The sequence below is a fragment of the Leptopilina heterotoma genome, unplaced genomic scaffold (assembly GCF_015476425.1).
Source record: "Leptopilina heterotoma isolate Lh14 unplaced genomic scaffold, ASM1547642v1 Lhet_36, whole genome shotgun sequence".
Taxonomy (NCBI): Eukaryota; Metazoa; Arthropoda; class Insecta; order Hymenoptera; family Figitidae; genus Leptopilina; species Leptopilina heterotoma.
This window is the reverse complement of record NW_025111040.1, coordinates 2,164,355-2,189,239: the sequence shown is the minus strand read 5'-3', so window position 1 is coordinate 2,189,239 and position 24,885 is coordinate 2,164,355. Positions and strand designations below refer to the sequence as shown.

General features: G+C 23.5%; 1 protein-coding gene across 14 annotated transcripts in view; it reads right to left on the bottom strand.

The window, feature by feature from the left end:
• The window catches only part of LOC122505469 (protein held out wings), an 89,044-nt gene that overhangs the window by 20,991 nt on the left and 43,168 nt on the right, over positions 1–24,885 (bottom strand). For all 14 annotated transcript variants that reach the window (XM_043617107.1, XM_043617109.1, XM_043617105.1 and 11 more), the window contains exon 2: positions 5,848–5,981. In XM_043617107.1, the coding sequence (XP_043473042.1) occupies positions 5,848–5,981 (134 nt within the window). The remainder of the gene's footprint in view (positions 1–5,847; positions 5,982–24,885) is intronic.

Here is a 24,885-nt window from a genome sequence, read left to right as displayed (position 1 = left end):
GCGACTATGAGACAACTAATTAGTGTGTCAACTAGAGCAATAACACATAAAAATAGTGAATAAAATCCATTTTAGGTCGTAAATAAAATAATAATAACCAGCTTTACGTAACTTGTAATTAGTTTTTTCGGTTTATTTCCTTTTTTTATAAATTCAAAACGCGTTTCATTTTAACAACTGTATTGTAAAAAAAAGTGACATTTAAAATTCAATATTCGAAGCAATAAATATTTTATTAATGTAATCTGCGAAGAGTACTTCTATTTTAAATTTTATATTCGTTTTTTCAGATTTAATAATTATTTTATGGTTTCGGTTTCTTACATTTCTAGTTTTATTCAAATATTATATTATTATCTTTACTATTTTGACTACAATTATTATTTTTTTAATTTTAATTATTATTTTTTATTTATATTATTATTATTGTCTACAAATTTTAATTTTTGTAAATGTTGTTTTAAATTGTATATTTTAATAAACTGCGAAAATCGACTTTATTGAATTTTGTTCAAATATTTCTAGTTTGTATTAGTAAATTATTACGAGTGTTGTAGCTTCGTGGCTTTACTGTTCGACTTGCGAGGACAGCATGGGCCGGGGTTCGATTCCTCGCGACGAAGGATTTTTTCGTTTTTAAATTTCTTAAATTTCTATTAACAGTTACGATTTATATGTATTTTTCAAATAAAATAATTTAAGAATACTATCAATAAGAATATTTTTCATAATGTTCTTCTTTTTTTTTATACATTAATAATTAATTAGTTAGATATAAATTATTAGTTTCAAAATATAATTCATTAAATTTTTCCCATTTTTAATTTCGCGCCAATGCAGTTCATAAAATTGCCGCCTAAATATTATATATTAGTGGAAGTGTAATAGCCTCGTGGTTAGTGCATTAGTCTTTAAATTTGTAGGTCGCGGGTTCGATTCCCCTTATCCGTGACTTTTTTTTCATGCATGTTTTTCAAAATAGTAATAAAATTATATGTAACATTTTATAACAATAATGATATTAACAATAATAATAACAAAATAATAATAATAGTAACAACAAAATAATAATAATAATAATAATTGTTAATATTATTAAAGAATCAACAGATATTAAAAACTATTATTACACTTGAAACAGATGTTAAGGCACTAAATATTCCTTCTCCCTCTCAAGCACTCAAAAATAAAAAATGTTTTCCAAATTCTTTATGGAATGACATTTGGAATTAAAAAGTCCAACTGAAAATTACAACCGACAGGCGTTTGTTCCAACAGTTTATTTATAAATTTATTATATATTTATATTTATATATATATTTTTTTTTTTTTAAGGAAAAAATACACTTTTTATGAACGGAAGTTGAGTGTAGTTTTCGAAGAGGTTCAACGGTTTCTCTCTTTTATAAAATACATATAATCCAATAAAGAAATGGTCCTTCTGTGGGGGGTTTTTGTTGAGCATGTTCAAAATGTGTGTACAGTGAAGCTATGTTATTTTTGGCACGCTCAAAATAGAAACCCTGACGAAGAAGAAACTAACTCTGCGCTCTCTCCCCGTTCCTATTTGCTGAACTTATACGCACCACTACTATTTAGTATACATACCCTCCAAGAGAGTTATAATAACGAGAGTTTGTGTGAAGGCTATGTGCTTTTGGCAGGCAGGATGTTATCGTTTTGGGATATCGATATTCTCAACATGCATACATATATATACTTCTCGCAGTCAAACTCGAGAGCCATTTTCACTTGTTAGACAATTTTTCACAAAATTCAAACTATTTCACCCTGAAAATGGTTTATTTCACTTTACGATTTTTCAAATTCACAAAACTATTTTAACCCGGAAAAAGTATATTTTCTATATAAGTTATTTACAAAGAATAGCCAAACGAATGTTCGACAATCCAGAAAATCAAACTGTATATTTGTTAACAAATCGAAAATTTGCGGAAATTTAATTTTTCAAATTCTGTACAAATAAATGAAGTCAATGAAAAGAAAATAAATTTTTGCCATTGGGAAAAATTGTTTTAAAAAAATATCGTCATTTAATTCCGTTTAATTTGGAATTTAGACGAATTATAAAATTTCAAGTGGATCAGCTGTTCTATTTGTCCGCCGCCATGTTGTTTCTCGCAATTTTCAGAAGTGACGGAATACAGTACGAAAAAGTTTCTAGAAAAAAAATTTGGACCTTTTTGGTATTTTGAAATAAGAATTATTGGACCTTTTGGTTTTTAGAACAAAGAATTATTGTTATTTTTATTATTATTATTATTATTATTATTATTGTTTTTATTATTTATGATTGTAATAATATAATTGAATGCAAAGTTTCGTAAGTTTTAATAATCATCGCACGGCATATATATATATTATAAATTATAATTAATGAGAAATAGTTTATATATAAAATCTCTTCCGTAAAATAACATGACATGAGAATAATCAGAAACTTAATGGACTCATATTTGCAAATCGAGCGAATGGTACTTAGCATCAGTTTTGCAATAAAATTGTTTTTCTTTTCTGTTCACGGGACCAATCTCACAGCAGTGCGCATATATAATTTACGATTGCCCTCAATGATAAATCTCTAATACACGATTTCCAGTGATTATATGCGGGCAGAGAAAATATGACATGTATATTTCATTCATGCATCTTTTATTACACTGGGATCTTAAAATGATCTTCAAATTTATATATATAAATGCGTATACGACGCGTATACATTCAATTAGATGTAAAACAGTCAGGTATGATGACTGTTCCATATTTAATTCCGCGTATAATATATGAATATTAGTCACTTCGATATATCAATATTTATAAAAATAAAAAGAATAAATTGCGTATGATTCAAATGTTCACACCTATAGAGAAATGTTTTATTGGAATCAAATATCAACTCAGAAATAAAACATTTAACAGCATGCAATTGTTAGGAATTTAATATTAATTTTTCGAACATTTTTCTTTTAAAATATTAAATAAATTTTGTTTTTTGTTAACGACTCTAAAATATAATGAGGAAGGGCAGTTAGATGCACAAGTTTTAATAATTAAAAAAATTAATTATTATCACAATTTTCCGGAAAGTATCAAATTATTGGTACTAAAGTGGATCAAATTGATGCCAATAATTTGGATTTTTTCGGATACATTTTTGGTATTAACAGAGTTGCCGTAGGTCAGGGAAATCAGGGAATTCAGGGAAAAGTCATGAAAAGTAAAATTGGTCAACTATTTACAAATTTTTTATAAATTTCTTCGCAATAATTCAATTATTTTCATAAATAATAAAATTTTTTACAGAGATTCAATTATTTTCATTAATAATAAAACTCATCATAATAGAATTTCAATTATTTTTAATACAATTTTAACCGAATTTCACGAAAAATTTAATTATTCTTGAAAATTTTATTAAAATTCGTCGACAAAATTCAATTATTTAAAAATATCTTGATAAAATTCTTTATGAGAATTCAATTTTGAGGAACACTCATTTTATTAATAAATAATTTTTTCATTATTTTATTTAAATAATTGAATTCTCGTAGAATTTTCTAATAAAAATATTGTTTTAAAAATGAATTTTAGCCAAAATTTTAGATGATAATTGAATATTAAAAGCATTATAGCACGAATTTTAAGAAGTAATTGTATTTTGAATTAATTGAATTTAAATTTAAATTTTTTAATTTTGTTTAATTGAATTTTTTTTTTGAAATTATTTGAAGATTTTAATTTCTAAATATTTAATTGAAGAATTTCCGATTAATCAAAATTTCGTAAAATTAAATTGTAAACAAATGGACTAAAAAATTCTTTAGGAACTTTTGCAAAAATTATTAAAAATAATTGATAATTGTTCATTAATTTTTTGGAAGAATTTTAATAAAATTTTTGAAATTAATTACATTTTTTGAATAGAATTTGCTTAAAATTGTATTAAAAGTAATTGGAATGCTGTGAAAAATTTTATTATTTAGAAGAATAATTGAATTCTTGCAACGAATATTTATTACTTTCTTTTAAATAAATGAAATCCTGTTAAGAATTTTAAAATTTATGAAAATAATTGAAATCTTGCTAAGAATTGTATTACATTTCTTTTAAATAATTGAAATCCTGTGAAGAATATTATTATTTATAAAAATAATTGAATTATTGCAAAGAATTTTATTACATTTCTTTTAAATAATTGAAATCGTGTGAAGAATATAATTATTTATAAAAATAATTGAATTCTTGCAACGAATTTTTATTACATTTTTTTAAATAATTGAAATCTTGTGAAGAATTTTATTATTCATAAAAATAATTGATTTCTTGCAACGAATTTTTATTGCATTTTTTAAAAATAATTGATATCCTGTGAAGAATTTTATTATTCATGAAAATAATTGAAATTTTGCAACGAATTTTTATTACATTTTTTTTAAATAATTGAAAACCTGTGAAGAATATTATTATTTATAAAAATAATTTAATTATTATAACGAATTTTATTACATTTTTTTTAAATAATTGAATGTTTTAAGAAATTTTAATAAAATAGTAGATTTTGAAAATATTTTAATTTCAGAGAAGAATTGTTTACATTTATGAAATGTAATTGAATTCTTGCAAAAATTTTTGAAAATTAAAATTCCTCGAAAAACATTTTTTTGATTTTAAAATTGTATTAAAAATAATTGAAATGGTGTGAAGAATTTTTTATTATTCAGAAGAATAATTGAATTCTGGTATTAAATATTTATTTTTTAAATAATTGAAATCCTGTTTATAATTTTATAATTTATGAAAATAATTAAATTTTTGCAACAAATTTTATTAAATTTTTTTTTAAATAATAATTGAAATCTTGTAAAGAATTTAATTATTTATGAAAATAATTGAATTCATACAACGAATTTTATAGCATTTTTTAAAATAATTGAATTCTTTTGAGAAATTTCATTAAAATAGTCGAAAATAGTAGATTTTGAAAATATTTTAATTTCAGCTAAGAATTTCATTATTAGTGAAATGTATAATTGAATTCCTGCAAAAAATGTTTGAAAATAATTACATTTTTCGAGGAATTCATTTAAAATTGTATTAAAAATAATTTAAATCCTATCAAAAATATTATTATTTATGATAATAATTGAATTGTTACAACGAATTTTATTATATTTTTTTAAAAATAATTGAATTGATGTGAAAAATTGTATTACTTATAAAAATAATTGAATTCTTGCGAAGGATTTTATTGAAATTTTGGTAAATAATTTAATTTTTTTTTTGTAAAATTTTATGGAAATATAAGTTATTATAAAACATGAAGAATATAAAATTTTAATAAAATAATAATTTTAATTATAATTAATATTAAATAATAAAATAATAAAATAATAAAATAATAAAATAATAAAATAATAAAAATAAAAGAAGACACTTCGAGTCGAAGACTCAAAGTGCTCGCTATCTTTATGTTTTATAATAATATTCTTAAAAGTTATTGAATTTTAGAAGACTTAAATTTAAATGTGTTTGAAATCTTATTAAATCTTATTCAATATATTAAGAAAAAATGGTCGAAAAATTAACATTGAAGATCTAAGAGTCACATGCTATTAAATACTTTATTTGGTTGTATAAGCCTTAATTTTTATAGGTTCCTCTAAATCAGTGTATGATTTTATTTTCAGTGTACGATTCAAATGATATGTTTACATTTTTATGATTTATTAATAATAGTCATTAACGAGCTGAGAGAATTGAAGAAATTGTATCTAATAATTTTTTGTGTACTATTAAGAATAAAGGAAAAAAATAAAGTATACTTACGTCTGGATGTTCTTTGACAGGTACATATACTTTTTCTGTGAGTGTGGTGATTTCACCTTCCGGTTCTGGTAAGACAAGTGGTTCCTTTTTGACACCACTTATTTGAAAGAGACTGGCGCGAACCTTGGCAATTTCTGAAAAAAGAAAAAGTAAAAAATGTAAAAAATTGCGTGGAGACTATATAGATGTGTGTATATACATATATGCCTTCTAAAAGTTGTTTGTGGGTTCAAGGTCATTTGCATCGGATGCAGTTAATTGGCGATTTCAATTTCGGAGGGCCGAAAATAATTAGTATCTTCAAATTACCGTGGGATTCAAAATAAAATTCCCATAATATATATGAATGTCTATTTACATCTTTATATTCGTTTTACGATTAAAATTGTACGTGGAAAAAAGGAATGAAGTAGAGAATAGAGATAAAAAAAGGAATAAAGTAGCTTTTAGTACCGACTTTTATTGTTCTTTTACAGAAAAAAATTTAGTGGTAACAAGCAAATTTTATGTTTAAGAAACCGAATGCATTGCTATAAATAGTTCAAGAAATATTTTTATTTGTTTCGACTAAAAATTTGTTTCAACAATTTAAATTATTCTAACAATAAAAATAATTATAAAAAAGTTTTTGAGGGATAAAATGATGGTTGAATTGCTCCACTTGAGAACGCCAAGGTCACCACCAGGTGGCTCGGGAAATTCCAAGAAAGATCTGAACTGCCACCTGGCGGTGGCCTTGGCGTTCTCAGGTGGGGAATAGAAACTCGACATTTAATCTCAAAATTTTCGTCTATATTCACAATTCAATTATTATTTCTAATCAGATTATTGGTAAAATATTCTGTAAATAGTAATAAATAAATAAAACAATAAAATAATAAATTCTCATAAAATTATTTGAATAATAGATAAAAATACTATAGGATAAATTTTCTAATAATGAAAATACATCTTAGATACGAGTAACAATGTAAAAATACAAACAGGCGAAGAAGAATATATTATATAAATTTATAATAAATTTATAATAAATTCAAAAAAGAATGAAGAATTACCTAACAATGTTTTAATCTCAGTGCATGTGAGAAAGTAAAATTGCAAATTTAAAGGAAAAAAGCGAAACTAAAAGAGAAAGAGTTTAATGCAGAGCATGCAGAGTAGTGACTGTAATACGCAAGATAATAATGTAAGAGGATCTCGAGCGGATCAAAGTGTGTCTCGCAATTCGCAAGTAGAGTTGTAATATATGTATAATGCGATGTGAGGAGAAATGCATTACGCCGCGAAAATTAGCGCGTTCATGTATTATAAGCGCATTGCTCGTGCATATATTTTTCAAATTCTACTGATTTACATAAAACATTGATTGTAGACACATGTGCGGCATTATGTTGAACTTCTTTTTTCTCATTTTAATTCTATGCATTTGCCCATGTAGAATAAATATACATACAAACAAATATTATTCTAATCAATTAGTTTATAATTAATTCAGTTGCATTTTATTATTACTTTTAAATTAAATAATTGTATCTTTATCTTTAACTGCAGTTTTCTTGAAAGCAAATTGATGACCAATATTTGAATATCAAATTGATACCAAAAATTTGTATCAATTTGTATCAATTTTTAAATTTGATTCACATTTTTGGTAAGAATTTGTTGCAATTCGTTGCAAATTGATACTTTTAAGTTAAGAGTGTGAATAAATAAATAAACAAAATATATTTATATTCGAGCAATTTGTCCTTGACACAGTGAAGCAATTATACAGTCGAGCCACTGTAAATAAGTCACGCTTGTTCTTTCCAGAAGCACTTGAGAGATCGTGCTTCGATATCGTCTGGAATTAATTAGCCGATCGAAGATCAAGCATTCCGACTATGAAATGGTCACTGCACTCTAACGCCGGACGTTATATTTGAGTTTCTCTCGTCATCATTTTTCAAACTTGCAAAACTCTTATTCATAATATTATATTTCAGTGCAGAAAATACTTCCCAGACATTGAACTCTTTCCTTCTCAACTCTTCTCTTCCTGAATTAATTTCTATTTGTTTATATAAAACTTTAAAAAATTGTATCCGTGAATTCATGCACATACAGACATTAAATTGCAATAAATCTAACCTGGAAAATTTTTTTGAAAGTAACAAATTGATTCCAAAGAATCAAATTGATAACTGAAAACATTGGATCAATTTTTAATTTGGTTCACATTTTTGGTATCAATTATTCTTCTTTTTCTTAAATAGCTTCTTGATAAAAATGGTGACTGCATTTCTCCACTTGAGAACGCCAAGGTCGCCACCAGGTGTCAGGCAAAATTCTAAGATCAAATTCCTCGAAAAATGTAATAATTCTTAAAAATTTTACCTATTAAAATTCTTCAAAAGAATTCAATTATTTCTAGAAACTGTAAAAAAAATTCTTCTCAAGAATTCAATTATTTCCATAAACAGCAAAATTTTTCAGATTTACTAAATTCTTTTGAATATTATTTTTTAAAAATATTCTTCACAAGAATTCAATTATTTTCATAAATTTCCATAAAATTCTAAAAAAAACATTTCAATTATTTTCAAAAAGTAAAAAAATTCTTCGCAAAAATTCAATTATGTTCAAAATTTTTTAAAAATTCTCGTCAAAATTTCAATTATCTTTAGGAATAATTAAATTCTTCTCCAAAATTCAATTATTTTCAAAAAATGAAATAAAATTTTTGGCAAAATTTCAATTATTTTCAAAAATTTTTCTTAATTCAATGATTTTTAATAGGTATCCACTATTCTATTAAAATTTTCCAAAAAGAATTTAATTATTTAAAAAAAAACATGTAATAAAATTCTACACAAAATTTTATTATTTTTTAAAAATAATTAATTATTTTTAAAAAATAATAAAATTTTCACAGGACTTTCATTATTTACAAATTTTTTTTTATAAATTTCTTCACAATCATTCAATTATTTTCATAAACAATAAAATTTTTACGTGGATTCAATTATTTTCATAAATAATTGCAGAATTTCAATTATTTCGAATGTTCAATCAAATTTCTCGAAAAATGTAATTCTTTTTAAAAATTTTATTAAAATTCGTCGATAGAATTCAATTATTTGAAAATTTGTTGATAACCATTCTTTGTGGGAATTGAATTTTAAGAATCATTCAATTATTCAATAAATTATTTATTTTTGTAATATATAATTGAATTCTAGTAGAATTTTCTAATAGAAATCGATTTAAAAATTCATTTTAGTTAAAATTTTATAATTGAATTTTGAAATTAATATTTTTGAAAAAGTTTAATTGAATTTTTATAATATTATTTTAAGTTATTATTTTCTATTATGCATTTCATTAAAGAATTTACGAATAATTGAAATTTCGTAAAATTGAATATTGTAAACAAATGGATTTGAAAATTGTCGAAGAACTTTTTTGAAAATTATTAAAAATAATCGATTTATAGAAGAATTTTATTTAAAAATTCTTTTAAATATAATAATGAATTACAAATGATTTTATCACTCGGTCATCTTTAAATTCTATTTTAAATAATTAAATTCCAGTGGAATTTTTATTTTTTTGAAAAATAATTGACTGTTTGTGAAAAATATTATCAAAATTTTTGTTAAGTCATTGAATTCTTTTGGGAAAATTTATTAAAATAGTAGAATATTGAAAATCATTGAATTAAGAAAAATTTTTGAAAATACTTGAAATTTCGCCTTGAATTTTATTAAAATTTTTGAAAATAATTGAATTGTTGTGATGAATACTATTTTTTTGAAAATAATTGAATTTTGCATTTTTTATTTATTTATAAAGATAATTGAAATGTTGACAATTTTTTTTTAGATTTTTTGAAAATAATTGAATTTCTGCAAAGAATTTTATTAATTTTAAAAATAATTGAATTCTTATGATGAATATTGTTATTTACAAAAATAATTAAGCAATGAATTTTATTAAAATTTTAGAGAATAAATTTGCTATTTATAAAGATAATTGAAATGTTGACGAGGATTTTATTAAAATTTTTGAAAATAATTGAATTTTATTACTTTTGAAAATAATTGAATTTTGCAATGAATTTTATAATTCGAGCCCTGCAATTTCCCCCTAAATGAAAAATTTATAAACTCATAAATAAATTAAAAACAGATTTTTATTTAACAAACAAAAAATGAAAATACCAGTCACACTATCTGCGTTTCACTTTAGAAACCTCGAAGCATACTTTGTAACTTATCAAGAAACATTTTGCATTCAATTGTATTATCTATACAATAATTCAATTTATACTTTTAGAATATATATATTTATAGAGTTCTTGAAGGTTTAATTCCGTATTGAGACATTTACAACAACGATAATAATAATAATAATAGCGAAATAAACTTTTTATGAATGCGGAAGTGTATTTATTGAAATATAAATATATATGTGTGTCAGATTTCCGTATTGATAATGAAAAGTAAATGTTCATGTTCACGTACATGTAATAGTGCGAAAAACCTAATTTTAATTTTATTATACGATCCATATTTAATAGGGTGGATGTCAATTAGAATATTTCTTTATAAAGACGGGTTTGTTAATTTAATATTTCGCTTATAGATACTGACGTTGATGAAGATAGTTGTGGAGAAAAAAACAAATTATCACATAAATATTAATATAACTTCAAGAGCAGGAAATGCTGCAAAGTTTATGTACAAATGCACTATATTCATGTATGTATAAACAACACACAGTCACACCTGTTGAACATTTAATGCGCTAACTTTTAGAAAAATTACATTTTGTAACATAAATCACAATACTGTACAATATACTAATTGAATTTACAATAATATTTCAATCTAACTCCCACTTAACAAAACTAGAGCGTAATTTATTTTTATTTATTTATAACTATTTGTTCTTTATTTATATTTATTATTTTTTTATAACTATTAGTTCTTTATTTATATTTACTTATTATTTTTTAAAATTTTTTTAATAATAAATTTTCCATCATTCGGGTTAAATGATTTTATCATTTGGTCAATTCGGGTCTTTAAAATTCTTAAAAACCTAGAAAAGTTTATTTTTTTTTTGTTAAAGAAGAAAAAGAAAAAGAAGAGTCTTTCGAAATGAAAAACTGATAAAATGAAAATTTCCGACTATCGTGGAAAAAAAAGAAGATTAATGGAATTTTAATATGCGATAAGTGGATAGAGTGGATGTAATAATTTATTTTTGAACAGATCCAATTTAATACTTTGGATAATATGACAATGTGGCCACGCGTCGTGTTGATGTGTCGGTCCCTCTTTCACCAATCATGAAACGTTGGTGGTTGACTCTTTAATACTTGATGCATGTATAGCAGTTTGTACATTAGGTGAAGATATGACTCGCGCGCCATTAATACGCAACGATTGTGACGACAAACGATCATGATCCCCCTTTTCACGTTGAAAATGAGGCGCCATTTATTTTAGTGACAAAGGAAATCCACCGCAATGAAGAAATTACACAAATAAACAAAAAATAGCATTAAAAAATAAATTTTATACTTTTAGTCCACTTTTGCCAAATCCTTTTATATTTTGGAAATATTTTTCACTGAATCCTTAGCATTTAGAGTGTTATCAGGGTTGACACAAAAGATTAATTTTCTTTTCCCTGATTTCCAGAAAAAATTTTGACTTTTTTCCTGATTCTAAAGAATAATTTGGATTCATTCTAAAAATTATTAGATATTCACAAAAAAATGTTAATTTATTTACGAATTTCTTTAATTTTAAAATTATTCGAAAAGATCAAGAACCTCTTTTTTAAATAAATATTATTTTAATAATTATTATTTTTTCATCGAAAATAACATTTTAAAAAAATTCAAATTTAAACATTTTGAAATTCAATAACTTTTAAGAATATTATTATAAAACATGAAGATATCAAGCACTCCGAGTCAAAGACTCGAAGTGATCGCTATCTTCACGTTTTATAATAATTTAAACTTCCATAAAATTTTTCAAAAAAAATTAAATTATTTATAAACAATTTTAATAAAATCCTTCGTAAGAATTCAATTATTTAAAAGAAATATAATATAATTTTTAACATCAATTCAATTATTTTAAAAAAAATGTAATAAAATTCATTGTAAGAATTCAATTATTATCATAAATATAAACATTCTTCCTAGGATTTCAATTATTTAAAATTTTAAATACAATTTTAAATAAATTCCTCAAAAAATGTAATTATTTTCAAAAAAAATTTTGCAAGAATTCAATAACATTTCACAAATGTAAAAAATTCTTCTCTGAAATTAAAATAATTTCAAAATCTATTATTTTAATAAAATTTCTCAAAAAATTCAATTATTTAAAAAATTGCAATAAAATTCCTTGCAAGAATTCAATTATTTTCATAAATAATATAATTCTTTACAAGATTTCAATTATTTAAAAAAAAAATTAATAAAATTTGTTGCAAAAATTCAATTATTTTAATAAATTATAAAATTCTTAACAGGATTTCAAGTATATTTAAAAAAAAAAAATAAAAAATATTTAATACAAGAATTCAATTATTTATTCTTCTGAATAATAAAATTCTTCACACCATTTTAATTATTTTTAATACAATTTTAAAATAGGAAAATGTTATTCGAGGAATTTCAATTTTCAAATATTTTTTTAAAGAATTCGATTACATTTCATAAATATAAAAAATTCTTCTCTGAAATTCAAATATTTTCAAAATATACTATGTTATTAAAATTTCTCAAAAAATTTAATTATTTAAAAGTAGTGTTATAAAAATTCGTTCCAAGAATTCAATTATTTTTTTAAATAAAAATATTCTTCACACGATTTTAATTATTAAAAAAATGTAACAAACATTCGTTGAAAGACTTCAATTATTTCCCTAAATAATAAAATTCCTTACAGATTTACAATTATTTTTATACAATTTAAAGTAAATTCTTCGAAAAACATAATTAATTTCAAAAATTTTATTAAAATTCTTCGAAAGAAATAAATAAACAATACTTAGCAATTATCTTTAATAATTTTTACAAAAGTTCCTAAAGAATTTTCCAATCCATTTGTTTACAATTCAATTTTACGAAATTTTGATTATTCGGAAATTTTTGAATTAAATATTTAGAAAAAATGAAAAAAAAAATTATTGAATCAATGAATGTTTTTCAAAATTGAATTCTCCTAAAGAATTTTATCAACAAATTTTTAAATAATTGAATCTTTTCGACGAATTTTAATAAAATTTTCAAGAATAATTAAATTTTTTGAGAAATTCGGTTAAAATTGTATTAAAAATAATTGAAATTCTATGATGAGTTTTATTATTCATGAAAATAATAATTGAATCTCTGTAAAAATTTTTATTATTTATGAAAATAATTGAATTCTTGCGAAGAAATTTATAAAAAATTTGTAAATAGTTGAATTCCTGTGAAATTTTTATTATTTATGAAAATAATTAAATTTTGGAGAAGAATTTTATTATTTTTAAAAATAATTTAAATTTTCACGAGAATTTAAAAAAAAATTTGAACATAATTGAATTTTTGTAAAAATTTCTAACATCTATAATTCAATTTTTTTTTAGTGTTTTTAACTAAAACTCTTCTATAAATCCATGATTTTTAATAATGAATTAAATATATATATATTAAAAAATTAAATAAAACTAATTATGAAACCTGCAAATTTAATTTTTTCCAATACTTTAATAAAAATCCCTGACTTTTCCCTGATTTTCCTGACTTTTCCCTGAATTTCCTAATTTCCCTGATCTGTAGAAACCTTGATTATGTTAACTCCTAAAATTATGAAACTGAAACTGTCACCCAGAATTTGATCAAAAATATTTATAATCATATTGTCAAAACTGGACTAAGAGTTAAGTTTATTTTGTAATACTAAATTTACACTCAAAAGTGACAGATATACTTCGTTTTTTTTATCAAAAATTAAAGTGAATTCTCAGTCACTAAACATGCGTGACTGAAAAAAGTATCTACTTTGCACTCTGCCAATTAAATCTTTGCGAAACCATGTGGCTGCCTATTGATAGGAATAATCGTCTTTTCAAGTACCGCAGTTAATTTTAGTTTCTTGTGCCAACGTTTGCAATATGAAACTGCATTCAAACGATAGCCACAGTCATTCCGAATGGAATGTTTTCGACTATTAATTATAATTTGATTAAAACCACCGCATTGTTTGGTACTAAATATAAACAATTCACAATTCCATGCACTATTGATTCGAACTCTTAAAATTTGGCCCCAACTTCAGTGACTTTGAAATTCCTTTTGAAAAACCCAAACAAAATTAGTCATAATTTTCATAAATAAATATTTATTTTTCCTTTAGTAAAACTTTAATGTTTTTACAGTTTTTCTGCAGATATCAAATTGAGACAAAAAACGAATTAAAACTGTTGCGAAGCAACTGTTTGATTCGTTTTTTGTCTCAATTTGATATCTGCAAAACCGTGTTTACTAAAAAAATCAACATTTTTCTCTTTAATGAAATCATAATTTGAGCCAAATTAAAAAAAAAATGTAAATAATAATTTATATTGTTAATTTCATCTCTAGCCACACTAGAAGAATACAATTTTTTCTTCTTCGTCGTTTTTTTTTTTTTGATGAATATTTAAAATATTGTGAGAACATCCTGCGATGCGAGACCAGTGTCATTTCCTGCTATTGGCAGTGTGAGACGAAGCCGAAAGCTAAAAGAAAATGACTAGTCGTTTATAAAAGGTATGTAAGTCAGAAGAGAGAATCACTGTATGTGAGGCCCATACTATGTGCGTATATACATTTATATTTTTATATATATGTATATAGAAAAGAGGGGCCCAACCCATCCACTTAATGTCCAATGTGCTCAGCCAGACGAGACGAGACACTTGGGTTTCTTTGCTTGGTCGAATGCTGGGATTGTCTTCTTTATGTCATAAATATACTATAATACATATTATATATATCAAGACGATATAAAAAAAATTAAAAGAAAAAAAATGCACTACTAACCAAAAAAGGGGTTATACAGTTAACTTCTTTTCCTTATTGCACAATGATATACGATTAATTATTATTGTATCTTCTTCTTTTTTTTAGTGTTTCCACTTTTTAACATTTATTTTGAAATTAAACTAATATTGCAAATATGAAATTCATATACTTAGGAAAACACTTTTTTTTATTCTAAATTCTAATATAACCGATTATTTGTCTATTATTAAATATTTACTTGAATCAAATAATTTTTATTTAAATTTTTCTTATTCAGGGTTGCACCAAAAATTTAACTTTGTTTTCCTGACTTTTCCATGATTTCCAAACAGAACTTTGACTTTTTCCCTGACCCTAAAGAATATTCTGATTCACTCTAAAAATTAAAAAGAAAAAAATGTTCTAAAAATGTTCTATTAAATTTATTTACAAATTTCTTCAAAAGTAAAATTCTAAAATTATTTGAAAACATCAATAACTTCATGCATTTTTATATAAATATTTAATCATTATTATTTTTCCATTGGAATTAAGAAGTTCAAAATTTTTAAATCCAAAACCTTTTTAAATTGAACAACTCGCAACAATATTATTCTAAAACATAAAGATGACCGAAAGACAAAATCATTATTTTATTATTATAAGAATATTGTTACTGTAACTTCTTCAAAATTATTTTCATCATTTCAATTCAATTAATTATTTTCTACAATTTTTAAATAAAATCCTTCTTTAAATCAATTTCTTCAATTATTATTCAATAAAATTTTTTCGAAAAAAAAATAATTCTACAGAATTTTTAGTTAAAAGTACGAAAAATAATAATTAAATTCTACGAAAAGTCAATTATATTTAGATAAAAAAATAAATAATTTATTGAATGTTTCTTAAAATTTAATTTCTACGAAGAATTGTATTAACAACTTTTGAAAATATTTCATTTTTTTTAAGGAATTTAATTAAAATTTTAATCCTTATTATATTAAAGAATTTTATACCAATTTTTGAAAATAATTGAAAATTTTTTGAAGAATTTTATTAAAATTTTTAAAAATAATTGAAATTTTGATAAGAAATTTATTAAAATTTTTGACAATAATTTAATTCTTGAGAAGAATTTCGCTATCTATTTATAAAGATAATTAATTATAAATTATCTTAATAAAGATAATTTAATTCTTGATAAGAATTTTTAAAAACTTTTGAAAATAATTTAATTTCCGCAAAGTATTTTAGTATTTATCAAAAGAATTGAATTTTTGTGATGAATTTTGATATTTATCAAAATAATTTAATTTCTGAAAAGAATTTCATGAAAATTCCTTAAAATAATTAATTTTTTGGGAAGAATTTGGTTGTTTATCAAGCTACCTGAATTCTTTTGCAGAATTACTTAAAAATTTTTAAACATAATTGATTTCCTGTGACTAATTAAATGTTATTTATGTGAATTATTGCAACGAATTTTATTATTTTATTAGAATAATTGAATTCTTTCGTCAAGTTTTAATAAAATTTTTAAGAATAATTGCATTTTTCAAGGAATTTATTTAAAATTGTATTAAAAATATTTGCAATTCTGCGATTAAAATAATATTGAATTTCTAAATGAAATTTTATTATTTACGAAAATAATTGAATGTTTTCGTAGAATTGTATCAGCATTTTTTTTTCAATAATTAAATCTTTTGATAAATTTTATGAAAATAGAAAATATTGAAAATTATTAAATTGCTAAAAACTTTTGAAAATAAAAAATAATTGTTTTTTTGCAAAGAATATTATTTAAATTATTGAAAATAATTGATTTTTTGGCGAAAAATTTTACTGTTTGTAAAGATAATTGAATTTCTTCGTAGAATTTTATTACTTTTGAAAATAATTGAATTCTTGTGATGAATATTGTTATTTATGAAAATAATTGAAATTTTGCAAAGAATTTTATTTAAATTTTTGAGAATAATTGAAATCCTGTGAAGAATATTATTATTTATAAAAATAATTGAATTATTGCAACTAATTTTATTACATTTTTTTAAATAATTGAAATCCTGTGAAGAATTTTATTATTCATGAAAATAATTGAAATTTTGCAAAGAATTTTATTTAAATTTTTGAAAATAATTTAATTTCTGCAAAGTATTTTAGTATTTTTCAAAAGAATTGAATTCTTGTGATGAATTTTGATATTTATAAAAAAAAATTGAAATTTTGCAAAGAATTTTATTTAAATTTTTGAAAACAATTGAAATCCTGTGAAGAATTTTATTATTTATGAAAGTAACTGCATTCTTGCAACGAATTTTATTGCATTTTTTAAAAATAATTGAAATCCTGTGAAGAATATTATTATTTGTAAAAATAATTGAATTATTGCAACTAATTTTATTACATTTTTCCAAATAATTGAAATCCTGTGAAGAATTTTATTATTCATGAAAATAATTGAAATTTTCCAAAGAATTTTATTTAAATTTTTGAAAATAATTGAATTTCTGTGAAGAATTTTCTTATTTATCAAGATAATTGCATTAAAACGTTTGTAATAATTAAATAATATTAAAAAATTCATTCTTGTCAGAAATAGAAATTTTTTTGAAGGTTTTGTATTAGAATTAGTGGTAGTTTCATAAATTATGAGGCAAACAAAAAAAAACACCAAAAATTCAGAATTTTCTTATGAATTTTAAAAATTGAATTTTTCCCAGTACTTTTAATAAAAATCTCTGATTTTTCCGTAATTTTTTTTTCCCTGTTATTCTATGGAATCTTATCGCAGTTCCAGTTAATTTTTTTTTACGTTATTTTCAAGAGAATTTATATTATTTATTATTCATTCCAGTTATAATAATTGAAAATATTGCGCCAAATAAAAATCCCAGAACAATAAAACGTTTCATTTATTATATTTTATATTTCACAATTTTATTCATTCAAAAGGTAATAAAAAAAGTGCTTATTTTTGCCTTACATGCATTTCCTATATATGATGTATTCATTTGGTGTCGTGAGATTGTACGTGGCATACTGTAAATCTAACCGTAAGGCGTGGTCTGTTTTGCTCAATCAGAATCACCGTGGAAGTCAGTAAAGTTTCTAGTTTGAGGCCAAGAAAGAAAGAGAGAGATTTTTGCTAAAATGTTATCCTAAAATCTACAAGTATATTTTATACAATCTTGTTCATAAACCAAAACAAAGTCAAACTCGTAAAAATAAAACAGAAGTTATTCTTCCCAAGGAATAGTGAATTGCAACTCTTTTCTTTTTTTTTTCACTGTCATGCATTAAATCTCGGTCATAACGGAAATTGATTTACAAGAATGTTATTCGTAATAAGTAAGCGCATGTACGATGGAGAAAATTGTCCACTTGAAATTGAATAAAAGGTGTGTATATATGTGTAATTCGAAGAAAACGGGAAGAGCTGTAGGAATTATGTGAAAATTATATAGTTTGTTACAAACTCACTGTAGTAACAGGTAGCGTATGGTTGTATTATGATTTGTCTTGCACAATTTTTTTTTTGTTCATTTTACAACCAGTACGGTTTACAACAGATTGAAAATCATCAATGTCAACTTTTGCGATTTACGGCTATAGGTGTGTAGATTTTACAAATTACTTCGAGATTAGTTTTCTTGTTTCGAAAGAGGCATATCGATTATTACGAAAATCATAATTGCAGTGTGAATAAAATTTACTTGAAGGAAACAAATTTTTGTTGAATAAGTTCATAACATTTGGTACCTCTCTTTGTTTCTATGAGTCTTCTTTAGAAACTTGGTAACACTTTTGGCAACTCTTATTAATGCTTCGTACTTTTTTTAGAAACTCATAATGTTTGGCTACTTCCTCAGAAAAAAACTCATAATATTTACAAATTTTCTATCAAGAAACTCATAATTTTTTTTAAATTTTCTATCAGGAATCATAATATTTTTATATTTTGTAAAAGGAAACTCATAATTTTTTATATTTTCTATCAGGAATCATAATATTTTTATATTATTTATCAGGAAACTCATAATATTTTGTTTCTTTGTTTTCTTCTTTTATATTCTTTAATAACTCACAGTGTACTTTGCAACTTCCATAAAAACTCATAATATTTACTTTCTTCTCTAGTAAATCAAAATTGATATTTCTCTTCAAAAACTCATAATTCTTTAAGTTTGCCTTTAAAATTTTTTGGTAACATTTTTAGAAACTCATACAGACTTCGCACTCGATAATTTATTTTAAAAAAGTAGCAAAAAGTATTGGTAAACTAAAATAAAGTAGTAAAAAAGTAGCTATCAAAAAATTAAACTTGACGATAAAAAAAACTCTTTTAGACACTTTACAAAAATTAAATGTTACAAAGAATTCTATTAAAATTTTTGACAATAATTGAATGTCCATGTGGTATTTTATTAAATTGTTTTGAAAATAATTGAATTCCTAAAAAAAACATTTGATTATTTCTGAAAGTAATTGAATTCTTGCGAACGATTTTATCAGAATTTTTTAAAATAATTGAATTTCCAAGAAGAAATTTATTACTTTTAGAAATAATTGAATTCTTGTGATAAATATTGTTATTCATAAAAAATAATTGAATTTTACAAAGAATTTTATTAAAATTCCTAAAAATAATTGAATTTTCGAGAATAATTTTGTTATTTATCTTTAATAATTGAATTCTTTCGAAAAATTATTTATGTAAATAATTGAATTCTTTGGAATAATTCAATTATTCTTTTAGATTTTAATAAAATAAAATCTAAAAAAATAATTGAATTACTTAAAAAAAAAATTTTATTTAAAACAATTGAATTCCTGAGAAGAATTTTATTATTTATGAAAATAATTGAATTATTGCGAAAAATTTTCTTAAAATGTGTAAAAAAGAATTAAATTTCTGTGAAAAAATTTGATATGTTTGAAAATAATTGAATTCTTCATAAGAATTTTATAAACATTGTTTTAAATAATTGAATTCTTATGGAAAACTTTATTTGTGAAAATAATTGAATTTTTTGATTAATTAACCTAAAATAGTATTAAAAATAATTGAAATTCTTCGATGAATATTTTTATTTATGAAAATAATTGAATTTTGCAAAGACTTTTATTAAAATGCCTCAAAATAATTGAATTTTCGGGAATAATTTTGTTATTTATCTTTAATAATTGAATTTTTTCGAAAAATTATTTATGTAAATAATTGAATTCTTTAGAATAATTCAATTATTCTTTTAGATTTTAATAAAATAAAATCTAAAAAAATAATTGAATTACTTCAAAAAAAATTTTATTAAAATTTTATTAAAATTTTATTTAAAAGAATTGAATTCCTGAGAAGAATTTTATTATTTATGGAAATAATTGAATAATTGCTAAGAATTTTAGTAAAATTTTCAAAAATAATTGAATTCCTGAGAAGAATTTTATTATTTTTTATGAAAATAATTGAATTCTTCATAAGAATTTTATAAAAATTGTTTTAAATAATTGAATTCTTATAGAAAACTTTATTTGTGGAAATAATTTAATTTTTCGATTCATTAACAGAAAATAGTATTAAAAATAATTGAAATTCTTCGATAAGTTTTATTATTTATGAAAATAATTGAATTTTTGCTTAGAGTTTTATCAAAAAAATTTTTTTTAAATTTAATTTCCATGAAAAATGTTATTTTTAATAATAGCATGTGAATTATTGTAAAGAATTGTATACAAAATTTTGTTTAATAATTTTTGTTTGCCAAGCCTGTTCATAATATTTTATACCTTCATAAGAAACTCATATTTTAAGCCTTCTTTACTTGCAATTTGGAAATATTAATGTGTAACTCATAAATTTCTTTGTTAGATAGTTTTTTTAGTACAAATTGTCTAAAAGTTTATGAGTTTAATTCAATATTGGATTTAATTTCAAAAGTTGTTTCAGTGACTCATAAACTTCAATCCAACTTTAGGATTAAACTCATAAACTTCAATTCAATTTTGGACCAAACTCATAAACTTCACTTAAATTTGGATTAAACTCATAAACTTCACTCAAATTTGGATTAAACTCATAAACTTCAATCCAATTTTGGACCAAACCCATAAACTTAAATCCAATTTTGGATGAAACTCATAAATTTCAATTCAATTTGGATCAAATTCATAAACTTCATTCCAATTTGGATTAAACTCATAAACTTCATTCCAATTTGGACTATACTCATAAACTTTTAGTCTTTTATGAATTGTTTACAAGATGTGTATGCGTTATAATTTCCTAAAGCTTTTAAAAACAATAATAAGTATAATTAAACAAGAAATGAAATAATCCATTGTTTAATATCCACTTCCATTGGAAGTGGAAGCACATGAAGCACATGCTTTGGATATATATGTATACAATTGAGGAATTCTTCTAGGAACCAGTTCGAAGGGAGGGGCACTGACCTCGGGAGGTTGCAGCATTCCATCTCTCAAGATTCTGAGATTTCATCTACTGACTTGCATTTGTGGCCATTCACTTCTAGGTCTCTTCTAGTATACAGCGTATATACACTCAACACTCCTGTAGTGATATATAAATTATTCATTTTAACATATACGCATAGGTGTATATATATATATATATATATTTATCGGAAATTCCGCGAGATATATGGGAATTGCTTTTTGGACACCCAAGATGATGTTTCTCAAGATTTCTCTCAATATAAAAGCGTTTACACATTCGTCTTGTTTTCTCTATATTTATACTATTATATAGAATGTTGTACCGGGGTTCATTATCATTTGTCACTTTGGTACCTCCTTTATTTGTCGTTTTATATAAATTTCCTATACGCGTTATATTACATACAATAAACGCAAAAAATATTTCTTTCAATGAAAGAAAATATTTATTCGCTACTTAAATTCTGATTTATTGAATTTATTTTCCAATTTTCTAGTTTGTTTTTTTTACTGCGTCAGTTTATGGTCAAATCGCTTGGTACTTGAATTTTTATATGAAAATATTTTTAATCTTCTTCTTCTTCTTCTTAAATGACTTGAGGCTTAGCCAACTGTCAGAACAAACAAAATATTTTTAATAGAAAACATTTCGTTCTTATTTGAACGTTCAAAACTTCTATTCTCCACCTGAGAACGCCAGGGTCACCGCCAGGTGGCAGTTTGGTTTTTTCTTGGAATTTCCTCTGCCACCTGGTGGTGACCTTGGCGTTCTCAAGTGGAGAAATTAAACCACCATTTTATTTATCGAAAACTTTTTTATAATTAAAATCATTTAACAACTTTAGTGTCATGGCAAAGATTTGACGGACAAAATCATGTCATTCACACTTAAGGGGTTAATTACACTTTATAATTATAATTAACTAATTTTATTTCTTTTTGAGTAAAACCAGTGAAGTATTTTTTGGTAAATTTATTTTATTGCTAGTAGGACTAGTAGTAATAGTTTTATTTTTTTAAGTAGGCTACTTAGGCCTTTAGAACTTTGTAAAAATAATAATGAATAATAATATATAATAAATAAAGAAAATCAATAAAATAAAATAAATAATAATAAATAAAAAGAAATGAAAAATAATAATAAAATCTAAAATTTCCAACAGCTAATAAACATAACGACTAATATAAAAACACTAAAGAGCAGGATATCTAGGTTAATTTTAAAGAAGAAGAAGAATAATAAAAATATATCTATTAGATGATTCAGCAATTATTCGAAAGTTCAATATAATGATAATAATTGGCAGTTTCAAATCTTCTCTTCCGTCCCATTGTACCTGGGGTTCTCTTTGTGAAAATATTGTTTAATAATCAAGATTTGTTTTCTTTTTTCCTTTTTTGTGTGGGACAGGAAGGCTCTTTTTTTGCATTTCTCTCCTTCAAAAGGAGAGGTTCGTTTTGCTTTTAATTTTTTTTTTTTTTGTTGAAATAGTAAAAAAGAGGGTTGTTGTTCTGCGATGGCAAGGTGCGATAATAGATCCTCTAGGTCGATCATCCACCCTTCTTCCGCTTCGTAACGGAGTAAAGGTTAATGTTCCCAGTATGTCCCACTTTCTCGAGTGCCTGACCTCTCTTCTTATTCCTCCCAAGAACCACGCACACCGGCACAAATATTGTCAAAACATAAATATTCCGAAACTGTTTTCTTTTTTTTTAGGGTATTCTTTCCAACAAGGGTTTTTAAATTTACTAAAAGGGCATTCCTCCCTTTTTTAAATTTCTTCTTCTTTAGTATTCTTTTTCTTTAGTATTTTTTAGTATTATTTAGTATTCTTAGATACCGATTATTTGTCTATTATATCAAATAAATATTTACTCAAATCAATAATATTTCAGTACTTGAAGCAAATATGAATTGAACCATTTAATTGATTGACTTAAATAAAAGTTGATTAAAGTAAATATTTAATTGATACCTAATAGCGTCAAGTAATTATTTGATTAAAAAAAAAATTTCCCGGGTAATTGCTTGTTTCGTTATTTTGGAAGAGGTGGAATTTTTTTCAGAGTATAAAATTATATCCACTACAATCGAAGTTGATTTAGCATTCGTATGACCAAGCAGAGATTTTAGTAGGTCGTTGTCAGTATAACCAAGGGAGGAGAGGGACATGTGTCGTGGTCGCAATTCATCCAGTACGGTTTCCAAGTCCCGTTCGGGAGTATCGCCTTCCTTTTACTGTATTTGAGAGAAAGAGAGAAACATTCAAACCAGTATATAGAATCAAGAAAAAAATCGCAAAAATACTTTGCATCCCAATCTTGAAATCTAGTCTTTTTTCTCCTCGCGCCTCGACAAGTATAATTTTGTCTTTGAATCTCGAAAATCCTTTCGAGAAAAGAAAATAAATCCAAATGATGTAATTTTCTTTCTATTTTTTCTCCTTATTTGGCAGCGTCGGAGATTTTGCTTGCTCAAGATCGAGGGACAATTTAGGAACCTCCTTTTGGAAAGGTTTCACGTAACTCTTATGTTCTGTTTGTAAACGCACTCCTTCATCTAATTGTATAAGACGAGATTTCAACGACTGTGATTATCCCATAGACAGTGTTGATTCACCTACATATGAGGTTCACATATTGTGCAATAGAAAATGCCCAGAACTTGGACATATCGTTGCAAAAAAAAGAAAAAAAAATTGCGCACTATTTTCTTTCTTTGAAAATTGAACACATTTTTTGCCTTTCACTCTGTTCTATTTTTTCAGTGAAAATAAAAATTTATTTGATTCAAATAACCGGATTACTTGATAGAAATATTCCTTCCATGTTTAGAGACTCATAATCCTTGGCAAACACTCGGTTCCTGTAGTATTAATAATAAAAAGCAGCGTTAGTTTAAAGTTTACAAACTAAAGTCTAAAGACTTAAACTCATAAACTAAAACTAAGTATAAACTGATTAGTTTTGTAGTTTAGTTTACGAAAGATCCTATAATTTTATCGTAGTTTTTTTCAGCAAAACGAAAAACTGAAGAGTAATTTCAAAAATTTGTTATTATGTTTAATAGTCAAGAAAATACTTGACTTTGGTATTATACCAACTTGTAACTAGACTTTATCTTATCGCTGCATTTGCATTCACAAGAATCACAAGCCGCAAGTAAGTCGCTTATTTATTAGTTTAAATAATCCAGAAATTCTTAGTTTGCAATTTTAGTATTCAAGTCTACAATAACTTACAAGATTTTCCCCCTTAATCACTGTATACCTATCACTTTTTTCCTAAAGTCATAAAGTGCAAAATGTGACAAATTTTTTCTGTCAAGACCAACAAAAAACAAATGCGAAAATTTTGACCTCTTCTCCTTATATAAATTAAATTTCTAAATTTTCAAGCATTATCATGCATATATAATACACGTATGCATGAATATAAAAGAAAGGAAACAAGGATCATTCTAGAATAATGCTAATTGTATATACTCTCAACCTCTTGGCAAAGGAATTCAAATGGAAGTCATTGTGTGTGGACAATTT